The sequence below is a fragment of the Parus major genome, chromosome 2, assembly GCF_001522545.3.
Source record: "Parus major isolate Abel chromosome 2, Parus_major1.1, whole genome shotgun sequence".
Classification (NCBI taxonomy): Eukaryota; Metazoa; Chordata; class Aves; order Passeriformes; family Paridae; genus Parus; species Parus major.
This window is the reverse complement of record NC_031769.1, coordinates 14969304-14990607: the sequence shown is the minus strand read 5'-3', so window position 1 is coordinate 14990607 and position 21304 is coordinate 14969304. Positions and strand designations below refer to the sequence as shown.

The 21304-nt window shown below is 38.4% G+C and overlaps 1 protein-coding gene across 1 annotated transcript; it reads left to right on the top strand.

The window, feature by feature from the left end:
* The first annotated feature begins 1544 nt into the window (after positions 1–1544).
* MTPAP (mitochondrial poly(A) polymerase) lies at positions 1545–13457 on the top strand. Its single transcript, XM_033511326.1, has 8 exons — positions 1545–1714; positions 2285–2518; positions 2841–3065; positions 6009–6220; positions 8365–8591; positions 9767–9859; positions 9958–10031; positions 11733–13457. Exons 3-8 carry the CDS (start codon positions 2853–2855, stop codon positions 12069–12071), a joined length of 1158 nt encoding a protein of 385 aa, XP_033367217.1. The 5' UTR covers positions 1545–1714; positions 2285–2518; positions 2841–2852; the 3' UTR covers positions 12072–13457.
* Positions 13458–21304: the final 7847 nt, after the last annotated feature.

Below are 21304 nucleotides of genomic sequence, written 5' to 3'. Positions count from 1 at the left end.
TCCGCTGTCAGTGCCCGGGACTCGATTTGTTAAACGTAGACACCAGCTAGAGGTGAATCTAGTGACGGGGTTTATCCCGAGAAACCTCCTCAAAAAGGCATGGGAAACGTGTGACTGACGCCGTGTCTTTAGTACAAACCGAGAACTAGCGAGGGGTGTCTTGCTGCTGTGCATCAGTGCCATGCTCAGACTGTGCCAAGGACAGCAGAGCCGGGAGTTATGAGATCACACAATCTCCGTAGTGGCTAAGCATGTACAGGTAGTAAATTAGACAAAAGTCACAGCCATTCTGGCCTAGTGCAGAGACCTCCTGGTCATGTCATCCATCCATAGGACTTGTCTTTTCTGCATCTTGGTCACTTCATCCTTCTGTGTTTCTGTGGAAACTGTGATATTTGTCATCCTCATGAAGTGCTTCCTTAGTTTCCTAATGAAAAATGCTGTATAAAACTAGGCTGTTGAAAGAACTCCTGTGGTTATTATTTACAAGTCTCTGTGAGAGCTCAGTAAACTTATAAAATGAAAGACTTTTATAAAAGAAATACTATCAAGTAATACTAACAACTGCCATGTAATGACTCTTAAAAGTTTTCTGGAGGCTGCAATATTCTGTGGGTTCTTTAAAACCAAAAACATGAAGTAAAGAGCTGTATACTAAATATTCCTGTGGCAGATGGTAGCTGCTGGGAAGTGCTCCCCAGCTTCCAAACCCAAATGACAGAAGGGAAGTATTAAGAGGCAAAAGCTTCACAGGCTCTGCTGATGTGATGTGGTCAGTGGATTAGTTTGAAAGCTATGCAGGGAAGTGATCATGATTTCAGATTTGGGAGATGGCCTCTTTGCCTGTATGCAAAGAGGAGAAAAGTTCCATGTTTCTGGATGTTCGGCACATCTCAATTCCATGTGAATTCTGGAAGCTGTGAGCAGCAGTACAGACTGCCAGTAGTGTGATGAGATATGACTGGACTGCGGGTTTATTGTACTGGAGTAGATGAAAGTGTATTATTAAGTGAAAGTCTTGAGTAGGAATGTACTGTAAAGGAAGGTGCTGAGTTGTAAAAACAGCAAGTGTTGAATTGTTCCAAAGTACTGGTTTTGTGGTAGTGAAGAGAGATTATTTCAGTGAAGCTTGCCAGAGGTCTAGACGTGCCTCACATCCTAGCTGGCATTTCCAGACTCTTACTTGTGTGCTTTTTTGATGGTGAACAGCAAATTAAAGAACAAGCATTCCTTGTATTATGAAGCTTTCTGTGCACTGAGGGATGTCAGTATTGTTTTCTTCTTACCTTACTTACTCCTTGTTATTACAAATGTATGCATTTGTGAGGGAAATACACTTTTATTTCTTGCTTTCATTCATTCTTAATTGTCCTTCATTCGTTCTTCATTCTTTTCAGTTTTGCTGTCATGATCTTGGAGAGCCAGGACAAACTTTTGTTCAGTGGTTCAATCCAGAGGAAGAGATTAAGTGAACTAAAACCATCCATGCATCTTTCTGTTTACGTAGAAAAGCCTTGACACTTGGTTATTTCTTCTCACAGATGCTGAAGGCAGTACCAGAAAGAAGACATTTGCTGAAGTCCAAACAGAACGATTGGATCAAGCTGAACGGACTGTTTTAATTAAGTGCCCATCAAAACTTAATGAAAAAAAATTATTGCAGTACTTATCCAGTCATGGGAATGTTAAGAGCCATTTCTTTTTTGAAAATCGTGTAAGTAGTAACTGTTTGTCCTGGTTTAGGACAAACAAAACAATGTAAACTAAAATCTAGACTTAGATGAAAATAAATGCCAGGAAGAAAATTTGATTAAGGCTGCATACATAAATTAAGCAAATTATATATACTTAGTGCATTAAATCAGTTTTTATCTGAGCAGTTGATTTTTATTTGCAAGTCAGCTAAGCAAGACCTCTAAGGAATAGCCAGCAACCTGCTTTGCACTAAATCTTTGAAACTTTCACATAGCACCGTTCATTGTTCTAACAATAGAGATACCTCTTTTTTTTATATGTTTCTTGAGTATTTCAGTTGTGAAGTTGAATGTAGTTCAGAACTTTTATGTTTAGTCCTTGCTGCCAAGAATAGCATGTCTTAAATACTTTTAACCTCTTATGAAAAAGCATCTGAAATGTTTTGAGGTATGGAACCTAGCATTTGGCTTCAGGGCTATCATATTAATCTGTCTCAGAAGCCCCAGGAACATCTGAGTAATATCAGTACAATGAGTTCAAGCATTGTGTGCATTTATCTCACCCTGTGTTTCCATTCTTAATGTTTTAGGGCATCAATGCTTTAATAGAGTTTTCAGAAAAGAGCAGTATAGCCTCATTGCAGGATGCTGTTGGGATCCCAAGTGCTTCAGAGCATCATGTTGTCCCATTTAAATCAAGACTTTTTACTTTCACCTTGAAAAACCCAGTGAGTCAACACGTTGAAGACACACCACTTCACCTCTCTCCTCAGTGTCACATTCCAGTGAAAGACCTTATTGAAAAGCTTTGTCTTGCAGACAGCGTAAGTAGAGGTTTCTAGATCTCTTTCTTAATTAAAAATGAGACATGTTTATTTCAGATTTGCAAGTGGTCATGTGAAACTTGTAAAGGTATTTATTTTTATTAAAAAAAGGTAACATATTAGCATTTTATGTGAATGGTTGTCCTACATTAAAATAAATAAATAAAATTATTCATTTTAATTATGAAAATAATTTGTGTGAAAGAAATCTTTTTGAAATTTTGAAAAATAATCTTCTAATTGCATTGATATTAAATAGATGAAAATATATGTAGATAGAAGATGGTCATTGTATTTTTACAGTGTTTATTTTCTGAACTAGATAAGCAGTCAGATGTGCATTCTACTGAATGAGTATCAGCTTACAGAAGAAAACATCAAGCTGCGATTTCTGGCCTGTTCTTTGGTTCGGGATTTTGCACGTGCATATTTCCCAGACAGCACGGTAAAGCCGTTTGGCTCTTCAGTCAACACGTTTGGCAAATTGGGATCTGATGTGGACATGTTTTTGGACTTTGGTGATACAGGAAAGCATGCTACAAAAATGGTAAGGTCATGCTGTGCGTCTTCAGTTTGCTGGATTTCTTCAACAGAGCAGCTCATTTGATGTTTCACACACTGGAATCAATTTATTTTTATTTAGGTTTTAAATGGGTTCATATTATAGAGTGTGAACAAGTTTATTTGAATGTTTGGATCTGAAGGCTTAAAAAACCTGAATGTGACATGGACGAGATCTCCTTTGCAATAGAAAGAAAATTATTTGGTGTATACATGAATTTTGTACTATTAGGGTGAATTTCACTATGAAGAACACTCCAAAATTGTTTCAGCAGAAACAATTGTTCCCATTCTACTGTTGTGTTTTCTTCACTGTGGCTTCTGTGCTTCAGCCATGCTCTGTTAAAGCTTGGCTGTGATTTTTAGAGTCTTCCATGTTGTAAAGCAAAGTAAGTTTGTGCATGTGTGCACATTTGTGTTTTTGCAGGATTGTCAGGTTATTTTCCTTACTTTAAGAGATGACTTCATGCTCCAGGAAAGGTACTGGATTAGGTACTGGAGTACATATATATGTATTTATAGGCACATATTTAGTGTGTGGAGGTGTAAAAGCTCAGGATGTGGGATAGTCATGGTGAATGCTTACAGGTCACAGATTATGAATGAATTATCAAGTAAGTGATTTTCATGTTGTGAAAACTTTTCATTTGTGTGGTGACAGATAGTTTGGGAAAAACTAGCTCTGTTTTCCTTAAAAGACAGTGGGCTTAAGCTTTTGAAGATTGAAAATTCTTTCAGCTTTTCTGTACAATTTGTATATTGCTGTGTAAGTAGCTTTCAAAGACATAATCCCTTGAATGTGTATAGCTTTTAGTATTACTGCAGTGCTAAATCACAATGAAAGCAAACGTGTCTGCTGAAGTGAAGGATCATCGTGTGTGTGAAGTCTTAAAATCTTTATGTTTAAACAGTGAAGTTGCCTCTTAAATTTTGAAGGAATAATTTTCAAAATTAAATGTTTATTTTCAAAGCGTGTTTGGTGACTAGCTGTTTTCTTTAATATGTATACTTTGTGAAGATAGCAGTTCTGTTGTGAAATGTAGAGTATTTGATGAGTGAGTTTACTAGCAGCTGTGATTACCTGTGAATGGCTGAGAGACTTAGTACTCAGGGGAGACAAAGGGGAGGTAGGTTTAGTTACAAGGTGGTTTAGCAGCAGTGGAAATGGTATGTTCTGATTTCTTCATTTCTGTAGCCTTCCAGGAGGTGCCAGCAATGAGAAGGATCAGGCATTTCAGCACTATTTACGTGAAATACCTGTTTTTGAGCCTTATGACAAACTGATTACTAATTGCAGTTTAAGAAAAGGGGCCAAAGTGGGAACATTATTTACCAAGACCGAAGATAGGGCATTTTTAACCTTGAGACAGTTGGGAGATCAGTGAATGACTTTAAACAGGACTCTGTGATGTTTCAGAGTAGCAGTTTAAGTTAAAACGGTTGTGGTCCTTGCTTAGGTTACTGTATCAGTTTACCCAAAGGTAATAGTTTATTTTTAATAACAGTAATAGTTTAGTATTTAGTATGACAAAATAAGGGAAGAACCATAGGGTTGGCACAAGTGTATCAGTATTTCATAACCCCTAGCCAGCATCAAAGCAATTAAAAGGTTCTTTTAATTGCTCAGAGTATCTATCATTATAAAACAGTCTTCATTCAGTTTTTGAGAGATAGGGAGGTGCTGTCTGGAAAGGCCCATTGTGGTTTTTATTACAAATATAAATATCAACACCAGCCCACCTGCAGGTCAGCTGAGTCCCCATCTTTATCTTTCCTGTTAACTGTCTCGATGTTGATAGTTACAGGCTCCTTTCACTTAGAGCCAGCCCTGCTCTAGTATGGAGCTACACAGCCAGATGGGATCAGGGACTGCTGTCCTGGCATGATCCACCACACCTTGGTGCTGACTGGAGGGGAGTGGGATCAGTCAGCTCGGTGATTGCCAGAGAGACTCAGAAATTCAGCCCCTGAAGTTACCTTATGGGAAAGGTTGCAAGGTCTGTAACTTCTGAATTGTTTCACCTGTCTGTGAGCTTAGTAATTTGTGGACAAAAAAATGACGTGCTCTGTATCTCAGTTACTGTTGGATGACTGTGATTTTATTTGTATAGTATGCATTCACCCATGACATGTTCCAAGGGGGAGGATAAATCAGTGTCAAGTATTGGATTAGCAATCAAAATTAGCTTATGTCTTAAAAACACAAGACTATAAAGAAAACAGAGATTTCATAAGTATTTTATTGAGGTAAAAACTACTAATATAGCAAAACAAAATATGAAGACCTACAGAGAAGTTAATTTCTGATATTAGAATATATCTTCACAATATTTTTGTCTTCCAGGGGAAGTACATATGATCTGAAGTGATTATTTTAAGTTTTACAGAGTCATATCTTAATTTTGAAGGATTAAGTAATTTGCATGCTAATTTCTTTTACTTTTTTTAAATGAAAAAGACTTTTTCCTTACACTGCTACTTGATTTACTAATAATGCATTGTTTTTTGAGGCTTTGACATGGAATTACCAATAGTTTGAAGTTCTTGGTAGTTCGGTTGTGTTGCCCCTCTGTAATTGTATTGTCCTCTTTGCAGTCAGAGCATATATGCTCTGTTGGTAATTCCAGAATTACATTTTTTTAGCCAGTAATGGGATACTAATGGGATACTAATACTTCTGTTAGAACATTTAGCTTTATAATAAGTTCATCACTATTAACCTAGAAAAATTGAATCACCAGATAAGAATGTAAAAGAGAGAGCAATATGTTTTTACCTATTTTAAATTCAGTGGACTGCTTTGAATAATTCTTGTCTTTCAGTTCTAGTTGTACAAACTCCTTTGCAAATTGTGGTGGTCTTTCAAAAGTATTTTTAAATGTCTTTTTTGTTTGAGAGCTAACAGCTTGCTTTTAAAATTCTGTGTTAGAAAAAAGGTCCCTTTGAAATGGAGTATCAGATGAAAAGATTACCATCGGAAAGATTAGCAACTCAGAGGATTCTTTCTGTGATTGGAGACTGCCTTGATAATTTTGGTCCTGGGTGTGCGAATGTACAGAAGATCCTCAATGCCCGCTGCCCTCTAGTGAAATTTTCCCATCAGCCGACAGGATTCCAGTGTGATCTGTCAGTGAGCAACAGGTGAGACCTGGTTTTAAAAAGTTTGCAGAGAATTCTTAAAGTGTGCTGAAAACCTGTAATATCAACTGTTCAGTCTTCTCTTTACCGTGTACTTAACAAATGTGAATATTGGCTCTGAAAGTAAAAAGATATTTTTTGACTTCTAGAGGTTAGAGTTTGATATCCTTAAGTTGTCGTTGTCCAGCACAGGAAACACTTGCTAGCTGAAGCTGAAGACTGAAAAACCAGTCTATGGAATAAGGTTGTCTTATAAAACTGGAAAGAAGGCAGTCAGTGTTTATTAGTCATTACTTTTCTTTGCCGTATATACAGCATTTCTTGATTGCTTTTCAGATTAAGCAGCTCCAGGATGTTGATTTTTAGGCATTTGGCTTCTAGCTATCTTGGTGTCCTGTCCTTGTTAAGGGCCTGCATACACCTGTTTGCTGGGAATTTCCCTTGGACGCCAGGTGAATTCCGGCCTCGGGACCCTAGCGGGGAGCGTGCGGTGTTCCCGCCGCGCGCGGCCGCTCGCAGCACTGCCCGCTAGGGGGCGCCGGCTGCCCAGGAGTGCCCGCGGGGACCGCCCAGTGCAGACACGGCAGCGCCGTCCCTGGCGTGCTCGTGCCGTCCGTGTTTTAACCAGAAATAAACCACTCTCTCCAGTAAACAGCGCTGGCATAAGTGTTCACATAACCAAAATGAGTTACTGACCCTTTTCATTGTTGCTGGGGAATATAAAAATATGAGTGATAATTCTTCAGGATACCAGTGACGGGAGCCAAGGGAATGGCCTGAAGTTGTGTCTGGGGAGATCTAGGTTGGATATCAGGAAAAGGTTTTTCAGAGGGTGGCTGAGCCCTGTAAGAGGCTCTCCAGGGAAGTGGTCACAGCACCAAACCTGACAGAGTTCAAGAAGCTTTTTGACAATGCTCTCACACAAGGTGTGACTCTTGGGACTGTCCTGTACAGGGCCAGGAGTTGGACTTTGATGATCCTTATGAGTCCCTTCCAACAATTTTGTGATTCTGTGATATGAATTTTAGTGCAGTTTTGTGATTTGTCTGCATCAGGTGCAATCATATCAGATATACTCAGTTTTCTGAGTCACCCAAAGATCTGTTTCAGAATATGCAGGAGTTAAGGCAATATTGAAAAAGTTTCTTACAATTAATTTACTTTGCTATATGCAGCCACAGTGAAATTCAGCATGTAGTTCTGTACAAGCTTCCTTGTAACTCACTGCTGATAGTTTTTCTGGTTGGGACTGCATGTCTGGTCTTGTTATCATTTTTACTAGAAACAAATCTCTCTGGACACATTAAGCACCTCACAGCTGAAATTTCAGGAGCCCAGGTGTTACAGAATCTTGACCTAGTGTCCACAAAAGGCTATGCTGAATTTTTAGAACACTTTAGTCTAAAACTGATCCAAAGCAAGTTTTGCTATCATATTGTACTTCAATTTTTTTCAATGTTTTCTTGCCCTCACATTTGTACAATACATGAATGGTTGTATAACAGCGTGATGGAGATCAAGAACTGATCCAACTGAAAGCCTTTATCCTTCCAAATTAGTTGTTTTTTTCAGCTCGACTAAGCAGTAATCATACAAAAATTACCAAACTGACTTGTTTTGTGGATTTCATTGTGTGTCTGCACTTAGATTATTTTTCAGTGCAGTGTTTTATTACTTTTTAAATAAAACAGTAAAAGAAGTTCTAGTTGTATTTTATTATATGTTAGGATAGAGATATTATCTAATGTACCTCAAAGGCAATTGTGGCTAAATTATGTTTTTTCATCTCAGTTCTGCATAGTTTGACTCCACAGTACTTGATGGTGTTTTTTCTATTTGGTGTTTTTTTTCCTCCCACTGTGATGTGGAACAAAGAAACAGGAAACAATGCAAATGCACATTATTTACCCAGAACCATGATGTATCATTCTTGCTATGGAAAACTACCAGATATTTAATCTTGGACAATTCCAGGCACACCAACCCAAACCATTCTACTATTCTATGATTCTCTTCTATTTTTCAAAATGTATAAAAGTTTGTTTTTTTTTTATTGAGGCCCCATTCTCTTACAATGAACAAAGAACACTGCATCTGATGCTTCATAATTCTGTCATCATTTACATGTCTTCCCATTTCTTCTTTAGCATTGCAATAAGAAGTTCAGAACTCTTGTATATCTATGGCTGTCTTGATTCCCGTGTACGAGCATTAGTGTTCACTATACGATGTTGGGCTCGTGTCCATGGACTTACAAATAGTGCTCCTGGTACCTGGATCACAAACTTCTCTCTGACCATGATGGTCATGTTTTTTCTGCAGAGGAGATCGCCACCTATCATTCCAACACTAGACCAACTTAAAGCACTTGCAGGTAAGCACAGCAGTTTCTGTGTTTATTGCACATATGTTTTATCTAAAGTGATAAATAAACCCAAGCAATTTATTTATGCTCTCAAGTACTAATGAATATTATGCGTGTTTTAAGTTTGAGGGAATACACAAGTTTTACATGTATTTTTTAGTGAAAATAATGCATCTTTAAAGGCAAAATAAATCCCTTTTCAGTACAATACTAATTCTATTTAGAGGGTTTAGACTCGTTCTGTCCCTTAGATAATTAAATGGAATTTACTTGTTCAGTGCTCCTATGTTGAATTTTTTTAAATTTTGTTTCTTAGAAGACTTCTAGGATCTTGAACATTTCTGGAATTAAGGATTTTGTGCAGACTGATGTGTATTGTTTTATGGCTACCAAATACTTAAAAGAAAGACTGTGTTTTCTTCTCCCAATTTGTAATATCCTTGATACTGTTCAGGCCTTTTGCAAATCGTTCTTGTATCTGCACAAACAAACTGTTCTGACAGTTTCTTACATGGCATTCAGGGTGTGTTATCTCCAGTGAATTGTATGAAAGCATAGAGAATCACACCTCAGGTTCTTGATTCCTTACTCGTGTCTTCTGCTTATTGATGTGATTCCTTGGAAGCTTTGAGTGCTTGGTACTGGAGAAAAAAGTCTGTGTTCAGTTGCTTTAAAATAATTTTAAACATTTCCATCAGAACTGGTTAGAAATGTTTATACATAAAACATGTGTTTTGATAGTTACAAGAGTGTTCTTAATTCTTTAAAATTTTTCAGGAAAAGACAGTGAACACTCTGGGTCTGACTTGGAGTAACCTCAGTGGGAGTAACCTCAGTGGGTTGTGCTGTTAAGTGTGTAATACAGCCCTCTATGCAGAGATACCCTGTTTGATACATATTAGAAATATTTTCAGAAATATGAAGATATCATTTATCTTAGTCCTTTAGGATTTTAAAAATGTGCCATTTGCTCATGATGCTTTTCCTTTGCCCATCTATAGACTTTTTCCTGTCAAATCTTTTACCACTTAAGTTGAATCTTAACCTGAAAGTTTACTTGTGAATTCCTAATTTGATTTGTGTAATATGGTAGCATTGATTTCAGTTTTTTATCTGAATTTTATTAAATACAATGGCATTTTAATGTTTGTTACTTCAAAATATGCCCACAATTTTTCTTTCAGATGAAAAAGACAAGCATATAATTGGAAGATATGATTGCTCATTTGTTAGCGATTTAAGGAAGATTAAACCTACAAAAAATACAGAAACACTTGGTAGGTAGATCCTCTTTTTTTTTTTTTTTTTCAATAAGCTTATTGAAAACAAACCTTTCCTTAATGTTACTGATGGCTCTTGTTCTTCTTTCCCTTAGATGTATTGTTGGGCGAGTTTTTTGAATATTTTGGAAACTTTGATTTCAGAAAGAACTCCTTAAATCTTCGAAAGGTGAATGGATTTTAATTGCTCATCATTATCAATCAAATCTCTCTGCCATTTGACAAACTACATATGCTAAACAGCAATTTCTGTCATCTGAATTATATATAAAAAATATATTTGTAGGGAAGAAACTGAGTCCATTCTGTGAAGGAGGAGTGTTTTCCTCTTGGAGCCCAGTAACTTACAGTACTATTAAAGAACATTTACAGTGTCGTTACTTGGATATGCTGGAAAGCAGAAACTGATGCAAAGCTAGTGTGATTTTACTGAAAAGACCTCTAATAAAAGTGACAGTTCTAAAAAGTTGAAGCTATATTGCTTCTGTGGGAGGAAAACTTTTAAAGTGTCATGATGTCTGGCATAGCAAAAGTCTGTGACAAACCCTGTGAGCTGACAGGATTTGCATTTAAAGTTGGGAGTCCAGACCCAAACAGAGCCTACATTCAAACTTACAGCTGAGTTCTGGGTGTGCTCTTGGCGCTGCAGTTTTCTACTGGAGTTTGTATCAGCCTACAGTAACTGTATTGCAGCTCAGTAAGCAATGCCATAGCACGGTAATTCTGTGCTAGCACTTTGGTTTGCTTTGTATGCTTATGGCATCCTATCAATCTGTGTGTGCATGCAGGTGTAATAGAAATACATGAAAATGTAACCTCCATAACTCACACCTGTTCCTGCTGGGCTGCTTCCAGAATGGGGTTTCAGTGCCACATTACTGTGTGGCCACTCATTTGTTCTGTTTCCTGTTTGGGCATTGTGCATCACTGGCTGAAGAGCTCCCTTTCAGATTGATCCTAAAAACTGATTTATATAGGTGGAGAACTTCTGTTTGCTATTAAACCTGAATAAAGCAAACAAAAACACATTTGGAGCCTGAGCTAGTCAGGGGAGTGACCTGTGCTGCTGGTGTTTTTCTGACAGTGCTCTTGGCCCTGGGGCAAGAGTATGTAAGGTGTATATAGACACTTCCTGGACCAGCAGGAGCTGGTGGGTTCCTGCTAGAGCTTGCAGCGGAAAGGCTTGAAGAGGTGTTCTGCTATACAGAACCAGTCAGCTAAGAAACACTGATAAGCATTGAGATGGAAGTGCATTTCAATAACAAATTACATAGTTGTCAGCTATTTGTGTTGTACTATACCAGGTGCCTAACAGTGGACCATGACCTGCATAGCTCTGTGCCTAAAAGACAGACCAAACTGGAAGGAATTTCAGCCAAGGAAGCAATCTTACTCACTTACACCTGCACTGTGAGCTCTCTGAACAGTGTGGGAGGAATGGTTTGAACAGTTTAAGTGCATGCAATATTTTATCAAACTGTGCTATGCAGGTTAATATGACACACTCATGCTGCCCATAGGCAAGTGAAGATTAGGAGTAGGAGGATGCAGTAGGTGAGTTCTGAGGTTTGGTGGACAGCAAATGGGAGATTGGCCAAAAAGATAGGTTAAGCTGTAGTTGTGTGTTCTTTACCTTAAAGGAATTCTAAGTTGAATGTTGCAAAGAAAACCGCCACTGAGGGTTCAGAGAGCAGGAATCATACAGTCAGGTTGACAGGAAAATTAACTTGATTAATGATTTACTGTTCTGTAAAATGTTCTCTAATAGGTCAAAACACTTCATTTTAATGTAATAACTCAAGTGATTTGTTATTTGCTCAGCCTGTAATGTACATATGCAACTTTGGCTTTTTCTTTATGCTGTCTGCAGGGAAAGGAAGTAAATAAGCCTGAGTCGTCTCCTCTTTATATCTGGAATCCCTTTGAACAAGACCTTAATATCAGCAAGAATGTTAATCAGCCACAGCTGGAGAAATTTATAGCTATGGTCAGAGAAAGTGCCTGGATTTTACAGAAGGAAGATAAAACTCAGCAAATGATCAATAAAGAACCTTGGGGACTGGCAGCTCTACTGATACCATTTGGAAAAAGTAATTCCAGCAAGATGAGGAATAGGATGAAAGGAATAGGAAGTGAAACAATCAGAAGCCTCTTGGACTCTTTAAAGTTAAATAATGCAAACAGTCAACAAAAAGCAGTGGGAAAATGACTTTAAGCACAGAAACATAGTAGCTGATATTCTGTTTAAGGAATTATATGTGACACACAGTCCAAAGAACATTACTTTTAATATTTCTATTATGGGGAATGGAGAATCAAGCAATCTCTGGTTTCCATCGTGATAATTTTTGTACAGGTCTGCTTTCTGTACATTTTTCTTCTCCTTACTCCTCAGTTTCCTTCTGTTTTATGAATGAAAAATACTCAAATATAAGTTTTACAGATGCATTTTGGAAGTAGCCTTCAGTTGGGCACTCTACTGTAAAAAAGGCTGACAGGAGCAGTATGGGGAAAAAGCCTTTGGGAATTCTCTTGGCTAGCATACAAATGATATGCTAATTAAAAGCTCAAGAAACAACCACCTTTCCATGAAACCACAGTCTGGAAGAAGATAAGTGTGTTGGACCCATTGTTTCCAATCCAGTCGTGTTTTGGAAGCCAGTAAAACCGAAGTGTGTGTATCTATTTTTGCAGTTGTTTTCCATTCATGTAGATAGTGTCAAGACAAATAAAGAGGATGGAATTAGATAGTCGGGTTTGCAGTTTCGTAAAGCATTGCACCACCACAGCTCTCCAAGGATAGTGCCACTGTTTTCTGTTGGAAAGGTGGGTTTGCTCTTGTGTTTACCACCTGATTTCAGGTGTCTTTAGTTAACTCTCCTTTGTTTTCTCTACCCAGGACTGGTCTCCACCCACACTTGTTTCTTATTTTGCCTTCAGCTTCACTTTAAACCTGTATTTCAGGTTCAGGCAGGGGTTCTTGAATGCTCTTCTTGCTTCATCACTCTCCCCAAAGTTGCTGCTTACTAGGTGACATCAAAGCATTCCTGCGGAGGGATCTGTCCTGTGCAGAGATCCAGAGAATCATGTATTATGCTGGAGTCCTGTTCCCAGGTTCCAAAACCTTGCCTTGGTTTTCAGATATTCAGTAGAACAGTGGCTGTTGCCATTTCCAGATCAGTTGGATCAGCAGAGTCAGTGCTTTTTGTTGACTTAAAACATTGAGTGCTCTTTGCATCTACCACAAAAAGAAGTCTTTTCACAGGAAGGGGGGTGGAGGAGAAGGAATAAAATGGGAAATGGAGAGCAGGCAGATATCAAAATTTAAAAGTACATTTGGGAGTATTTCACCTGTCCAGTTTGAGAGCCACTCATGCATTAGACTAAATGGTAGCACTGTTAGCAATTCCACAGAATGTTTTCTTCATTCTTAACAGAAATTCTGTAAAGGAAATTACTGTATTCAGAGATAATAATATAGATGAAACATCAATTTTATGATAACTTTCATTTTCAGTATTTTCACATTATTTAATGTTGCACTGGTATACAACCTTGTGTAGACATTTTTCTAATGGTTTGATCTGAACAATTTATAGGTGTGTTTTCTCTTTTCTCTGATATATTTATTATTTATTGGAAATACTGGGGGCAATAATGCATACTTCCTTGTATGCACTTGTAAAAACTGGACAAGGAAATGTATCTTCTAGCAGTTGGCAAACTAAAGGGTTAGACCTTCAGGTCAATTCCATAACAGTTTATTTGGAGTTTAAAATAATAATCTTTTCTGATTCATAAATGTTTTCTTAAACAATGACTCACATTGTCATTATCTTGGTTGTTGAAATTAATTCTCATATTAACTTCTTCAAGACTGAGCCTTGAATTTGAAACTTAATTTTCTACCTAAATCCTGGTATTAGAACTTCTTTCTGGAGGATGGTATGAAGTCTACTGCACTTGCTATTGGTCCAAGCACAAGGCTTTGATAGCAAACTTGACACAGATTCTGTAAGGAGCCTGCTGCTACCTTGATCTTTACAGAACCTAGAGGTACATTGTCTACAGTTTAAACAGGAATATACTGTCTAGCTTTTTGAAGATTAGGGCAGTACTCTTTTGAATTTTCTTTCTTTTAGATTAACCAAATGTGTAATAGTGTAGTAATAAGAATATGGGTTACCAGGGACAGAAGCATGCAGCAGAACTGTGGCAGTTGGTACTTAACTCCATTATATTCACAGTGATCCACTGACATAGGCAGGAAAGATTTTAGATTAATTTTGACACATAGATACAGGACAGTTGTAGACAAATAACAGTGAATTTTGTATTTTGTTATATGGTTGAGCCGTGCTGAAGCCCAAGCTTCATTTTTAAATGGTTATAGATGTTCAAGCTGCTTAATATCCCTTAAAAGGCAGGGCAGAACATGGTTACTGTACATGCAGCGCCTTTCAGCGTCACTTTTCTGTTTAGACTGCCTGTCCCTTTTGGGAATAGTTCTGAGCTGTTGTCATGACTGCAGGCCAATTTCTGAAAAGAGCAGAAAGAAGCCAAAAGCAGTGTTGTAGCAGTGGAATGCACAGGTTATTTTTTCAGATATCTACAAGTCAAGGGAGCTGGTGACCAGGCGCTGAAGCCTAGAGGCTGCAAGGATCAGCTCTCATTGGTGATGTAAATAAACTCAGCAGGCAGCTTCCCTAAAAGAGGCTGTAGCTGGAGGAGGTGGAGGGCTGACCATGAGCTTCCCTAAAGTATTAGTTATGTCTGGGGAAGAACTGAATGAAACTGAAGCCACCTGTGGGAAGAGAACCAAGACTTAAGGGGATGTATTTATGAAATCAAGAGATGATATGATTATAATTTCCTGAGGGTAGCAGTCTTACATTGGAAATATTTAGAAACCATCAATATGGTTCTGTCACTGAAAACAAGAGCTGGATGTATGTCAGGAAAGGGCTGTGATTATGATCTAGATTTAAGAGCTCGTTCATGTGCTCCAGAAACATGTAAACAATGTCTCTGCAAAAGCAAGGCAGTAACTTTCAGTTACTTCTCAAACTTGGTCATGATCTGCTGTATTGTATGGTGGGGTTGTTTGGGAGGTCAGATAAGGAACTCCAGTGAGTTAAACACAGTTTTGCCCCTCTTCCCCTTTCCCTTGCTGGAAATACTTTTTAGTGCAAGTCTCATATTTCCCAGCTCTTAAATGGTTAGGGACACTGAAACATTCGGAAGTTCCTTGTCCTGAGAAAATACGCTTGAGATATTAACTTCAAAGTTAATATTTGTTGCCAGGGATTTTTATTTTTATTTCCCTAGATGTTTGGTGCTCACAAGTGTTGCAGGAATAGGTTCTGCTGCAACTGCCACTGTTCCTCGTTCCTCTAAAACTTCTTGGGAATCTGCAGCCTTGGCCTACAGTTAATTCCTGGGTGAGCATCCTAGTGCCATGCTTGTGAAGACACAGTCACAAAACAGACTTCTTGCTACAGAAGTAGCAATCCTGTCTTGGTTTCTGTTCTTGAGACTTGGAATCACAGCATATTTCAGGTTGGGAGAGAACTCTGAACCTAGTCCAATTGCCTTCTTAAGTGGTATCAGCTGTGAGATTAGACCAGGACTTTTTATCTAGTAAGGCCTTGAAGATCTCCAAGGATATTTGGAGACTGTGCAGCCTGTTCTAGTGCTTGACTGTCCCCATCACCATGGGCAGCTAGGCTGAAATGTGCTGCCCCATCATTGTCACTCTTAGTGGCTTTTTTTCTGATCCTGAAACATGCTCTCAATCAAAATGCTGTCTACAACAAGTGTTCAAGCTGCTCCTTCATACAAAAAGCCCCAAGTCTTCCCTTCTTTCCCTGTATTTCCAGAGGAACTCATATCCATCCATCACAATGCTCCCATCACATGCAAGCCCTCCTACCAGAGCTATTATTCCCACAGTGTGTTGTAATAACAGCACAAGGAGCTCTAGCTTCTCCTGCTTGTTTCCCAGGCTGCCCCACATTTGTATCTGTAGATTTTAGGTGGGTACCTGTTCATAACGTTTTATTATTGAGGTCCCTTATTATTGTTCCTGTCACACTGTGTCCTTTTCTCTCAATCCATGTCCACAAGCCGCCTGGCATAACTGGGGGTTATGGTTGTCCTCTTCATTGTTCTAGCTTATTGCTTTGACATGGCCACTGTGCATATCCAGCTTACAAAGTCCTCATGACACTCAAATCCTGACTAAAAATTAAGTTCTAAAAGGTTCTGCAGGAAAATAAGAGGCCATGAGGAGCAGACTGGTGAATTGCACTGGTAGAAAAGCCCCAGAAAATACAGTGCCATATGGAGATAGTGATGCAGGTGCAGAATCACCTTAGGACACAGTGCTGTGTCTCTGGGACAATTGCTGTTGCTTCCACAAGTGCAGTAGTGTGGTACAGGATGCTGCTGCCCAGCAGAGCTTGTCCCACTTGGATCTGACACATTTGTGGTGCTGTGTCACTTCTAGGTCTAGGGCAGTCAGGATCTCAGCCACAACCCTGCTGTGCTCCATGCTTGTGCTGGGTCTCTGGTAATTGAGGAATTGTGTTCTTTGAACAGCAAGACTTCCATCATAGAAACAAATTTGCAAGTTCTGTTTTTTTTAATGCTCTCCAGAGGTACAGGGTGTGTTTTTGCTTAACAAAATTTTGTACCTTTGGAAAAGAAAAAGGTAGACAAAGAACCTCTTTAAATAATTTTGCAGACAAACTAGTTAAAAGGTCCGTGCCATGTTCAGCTGAAGAAAGTTTAATATTTCCAGCCTGGGCTGCTTTGGAGATACAATAAATCAACAAGTAGTAGGTTTTTCAAAGTAAAGTCATGCTGTTCACTGGAAAATTCTAAATGCTTTCTTTTGCTTATTACCACCAAGGTTCTCTTCTAGTACTAAATTCTTCTAAACATCATGGGTAACTTGGGGTCAGTTTGTTTAAAACAAGGGTTAGGATTTATTTGAGGCTAACCTGTGCCTGGAGATAAAATCTCCTTCTCCATAAATCCTCTTAGTTGAAAGTCTTGATCCACTGCTTTTGCAGACCTGTTTCTCATACTTTCTTTAGCAGAGGATTGGTTTTGCTTTCTCTTGCAGGACCTCCCTGCTTCTTTTCACCCTTGCTATTGTACTTTCATTGTATCTGACCTGTAAAGAAATAGTATTTCACTTCCCCTAGTATTTTGTGAAGCAATAATGAATACAGCTGTATTCAAGAAACAGGTAGTTTTCAAAAGGTGCTTCTCACATTGCAATGTAATTTCTTTTTTACTACTTCATTTATTGTGTAGACTGAATCTCCATACTGCATTTCCCATGGCTCATAGAGGGATCAATAATCTGAACTTGATGGCTCTCACCTTTATTGAACATGTAGTTTTGGGAAGTCTCCTCAGTAAAGAGACTTGTTTAACACAGTCTGTTATATTAGAAAGAAGAAGTTCCCTGCAAATTTTTGAGAGGCACTCTACCCTTCAGGATTCATTCTGTTTTCTCTTGTTGTTACGGGGAAAACCATGGTCAATTTGTTTCCCTGAAGGTCTCCAGAGATAGGTTTTTGTTCCCATGCTGAGCTTTCTTGTGGATACAGATTTGTAGTCAATGTAAACAGTGCAGCCCTGTACAGGAATTTTGCATGGAACAGCTCCCAGAATATGTCTTGTAGGTATTATGCTCACAGCCCAACAGGGGAGGTAAAAACCCCAGAAATCACTGAAGTATTGTCTCCATTTGTGTTGCTGACTCCTCAAGATGGAACAATTTCTGTAATTCTGTATTGCTTTTTCTCATGTTGGTCATTGGAAAGACATTGCTTTCCTGCAGAGAAAAGGTAAATGTGTTAGAAGTTGAATTGCTGGAGTAAAGAGCTGTAGTACTTACATTCTTTCTGAATATTTCTATCTGAAGTTTGATTTTCTAAAGCCCTTCTCTAGAGATGATTTCTAGAGATTTTCAGGGCGAGATAAAGAACTGGGAAAATACATAGAGGCTTTGTAGTTCAGGTAGTGAAATAAGTAGAACTTACTTTTAGATTAATTATCAAAAATAATTACATAGGGCAAGATAACACAATCCAGCAATATCAAGTATCACTGCCTTGTCTCTTTGAATCAGTTTTCCTGCCTTATTTTTCTGTAGTCCAGTGGTGCACTACTTTTATAGAGGGATGGGTTTTCAGAGAGCATACTGAATGGAAACTACAGCATCCAATATGTGGGAGGATGAGTACTTAGCCATTGCAGTAGATAAAAGGAGCATTGCCAACTCCATAATGAAATAAGATTCAGAGATGTTTTTACACCAAAATTAAAATGTATAGAATTGTTCTGTGAATCTTTAGGTGATTCATATTTCTTCCTTTTGAAAATTATCTTTGGACACCAGTCAAAAGAACGTTTGCTGTAATTGCTTGATGTCTGAGCTTGCAAAGTAAGGTCTCATTTGAAATGACCATGACCTGTTTTGTTGAGACATTAATGACCTTAGTGATTACAGTTCTGCTCTAAACTCCATGTTTAAGAGGGTTAATATTGCAGCTGGTTATGAATCTGGAATATTATAATTTTCAGTTATCCTAAGAATGCAAATACTTACAGTTAGCAACAGACTTTAACACTTTCTGCCACTTAGGCTATTACAATTTTAGTCTTCCTTTTTATTGTAAACAGTATTTTCAATCTTTGAACTGTGTTGCAGCAATTAATTTTATATTTCTTCTATGAGATAAATAATAAAGTAAAACATGTCCTCTGTATTTGTTCAGTAAGTTACTCTTCCATTGTGCTGTTGAAGTCTTTGATAAGATAAAGAATAACATATCTGGTGCTTTTCTTCCTCAGGTGCAGGCAGAGATTACTGAAATGAGGGTGCATTTCAAAGAGCAATGGTTTTGAAGGGTTGGTCCCTAAATGCCCCAGTCAACAGAGCTCAGCAAAGAAGAAAACAAACCCCTGAAAAAGTCAATCTCATTGTCAGCCAGCTTCAACTCACCCAACAAACATTTTTAACTTCGGGGATTTTCCAAACAGAACAAAGGTCAAACCAAATGCTGTCAAGTCATGGTTGGAGATGGAGTGCTTCTTGCCTTCCAGAATCACGTTATGATTAATAATTTGTTTAAGTGAATGGTGGTCTGTGAAGAGCATATCTCTGTAGCTTACAAAACACAGTTTCTAATGAAGAGAGCAGAAATAACTCTTTGGATGTCTGACAAACTCTATGAGATATCTCTTAATGGGAAGAGAAGAATTTTTTTCTAGCTAGATATCTAAAGTTCCTGAACCCTGCCCTGGCAAAAAAACTTGTTTTTATCCTTATAAATTATAAAGGGGGAATACAGGCATTTCTGTTTGTCTTGATTTAATTTTATCCCACATGTATAGGGTTACAAGTATGTGGCAGTTAGGCATAAGTGATAGAATTTTATGCTCCAAATGCTGGTAAGAGAGAAGCTTCAGATCACATAGGTTAATGCAGGCTTGATTCAAAGACACCTAGTCCAAATCTCCTACACTTTTTCAGATCCTACTCACCATTGCAGCAGAAGACCATAAATATTAACAACTGCCAGCTGCTCACTCCTGGTAGGGATGACTTCCCCTGGGGTTAATCTTTCTAAGTCAATAGCAACCATTAATTGCCAAGCTGACCTAGGGAGTTCTGAAGCCTGAGAATGCAAAGAATGGTTTGCCATCTTCATACCCCATTCGAGCAGGACTTTTTCCTTCTGGGTCAAGTAACAGCAGGACATATCCCTAAATTTTTTCTCAGATGCAGAACTAGTGAACAATGATGCTGCAGCATGGCCATTTCTATTCCTCAGATTTGTGCAATGTATGGGTTTGTGTGTGTGTGTATGAACATTTTTATCTAGCATCTTTATTCTGTTTTTCAAAAAAGATTAATGCAAATTTTTTGGTTGTTTTCGTTGTCCTTAGAGTTTAATAAGCTTGAGCTTTCAGAGCTGTGCTTCACTTGTTCCCATGTTTTTCCTGGCAAAGAGTAAAATTCAAAGCTTAGCCTTTTTCTGCTGGATGTTTTTCTTTTCTGCGATAAACACAAAGTATGCAGTTGGTGTCATGAGAGCAGTAGGTGCAGGATTCAGCTGACACTTCCCAGCAGAAAAGTCTCCATCTTGCTAGGCCTTTGAGGAGACATGACAATGATTCATTTTGGTGATAACACAGTAGGAACACAAGTCCAATTGTTTGCTATGTAGGTCAGAATGGGATATGTTGGCATCTCTGTTCCCAGACTTTACAAAGATGTCTGGGAATGGGAAGCATGACAGCAAAAAACCTATTCTGATATAACTTAAATTGTTCTGATGATGGAAGTAGGCTATGAACAGTTTGCTGTCAAATACCTGCTGTCTAGCTGGCAGAGCTGGACATTGTCTATATATGAGGTTTAATTTTTCAGATTAAACAGCTCATTTACTCTTTACCCACGATCTGCAATTAAAGTTTGTCTCTGTGCCAAGGAGAAGGCCCTTAGAAATACTCAGTCTTGCTGTTCCAGTATGAGTTCCTCACAGTAGCTGTTCTACATGTACATGATGTACTTAAAAATCAGAGGAAATTGACAGTTAACTTGGTTAGCTCAGAACCTTCCTTGCAGCCTTGAACCTTTTAATGTCTGTCCTTCAGAAGCTTGTTCAGCAGTCAGTTTGGGTTTTCCTTGTTCAGTCAAAACTGGCTTTGGGAGTGTAATCTTTTGTAACACATTAAAACATTTTGCTGCCCAGCCCATTGCACATCATTCCTGAAAACGACATGTCTTTTTATGGGAGTCTACCAGCTTTCCCCTGATGTCTGTTCCTTCCAGGAAGACTCTTCCTGTTATTGAAGATAAAGAACAAAGCTTTTTCTCTCTTTCCCTATGTGAGTGCTCCAGTGGAAGGCCCTGGGACTGCTTTTGTTTGGTATGTTTGGATGGTGCATCTCCTTTAAATTAACTGTGAGCTTCTTCTCATACCAGTGGAGAATACCTTACAGCATTGCTCAAATACGTGTTGTGACAAACATTACAGCCAAAATTATACTTTTTTTTTTAGGTTCCACGCTACACACACTCAAGGAAAAATATTCTCTCTTTGTCACACGTCTTGAGAGCTGAATAGATTTTTGAAGCAGTTGAAGGCAGTGTTCCAAGATCAGAGATCAAGCCATGTAACTTTTTTTTTCTTCCTGAAAGAAGGAAATAAATCCTGTTGGCTGGACATAATGTTGTCTGTGATCATACTTTGTCTTGGCATGTTTATTAGCACAATGTGGACTTTTATGAAACTGTTCTCCTCCCTCTATCAGTCCTAAGCATTTATAAGAATTACTTTCTCTGGGGTTCTGTTGGTTATCTTACGAAAATCTTTCTCATACGGGAAGGATACCCAGCCAGGTGATAATAAATTT

What these genes read in the sequence shown, in the direction of transcription:
- MTPAP (XM_033511326.1), top strand. Translation starts at nt 2,853, where the DNA reads ATGTGCATTCTACTGAATGAGTATCAGCTTACAGAAGAAAACATCAAG. An exon ending in CCAACTTAAAGCACTTGCAG is followed by an intron (nt 8,592 to 9,766) that starts GTAAGCACAGCA and finishes TTTTTCTTTCAG; the next exon opens with ATGAAAAAGACAAGCATATA. An exon ending in ACTCCTTAAATCTTCGAAAG is followed by an intron (nt 10,032 to 11,732) that starts GTGAATGGATTT and finishes TGCTGTCTGCAG; the next exon opens with GGAAAGGAAGTAAATAAGCC.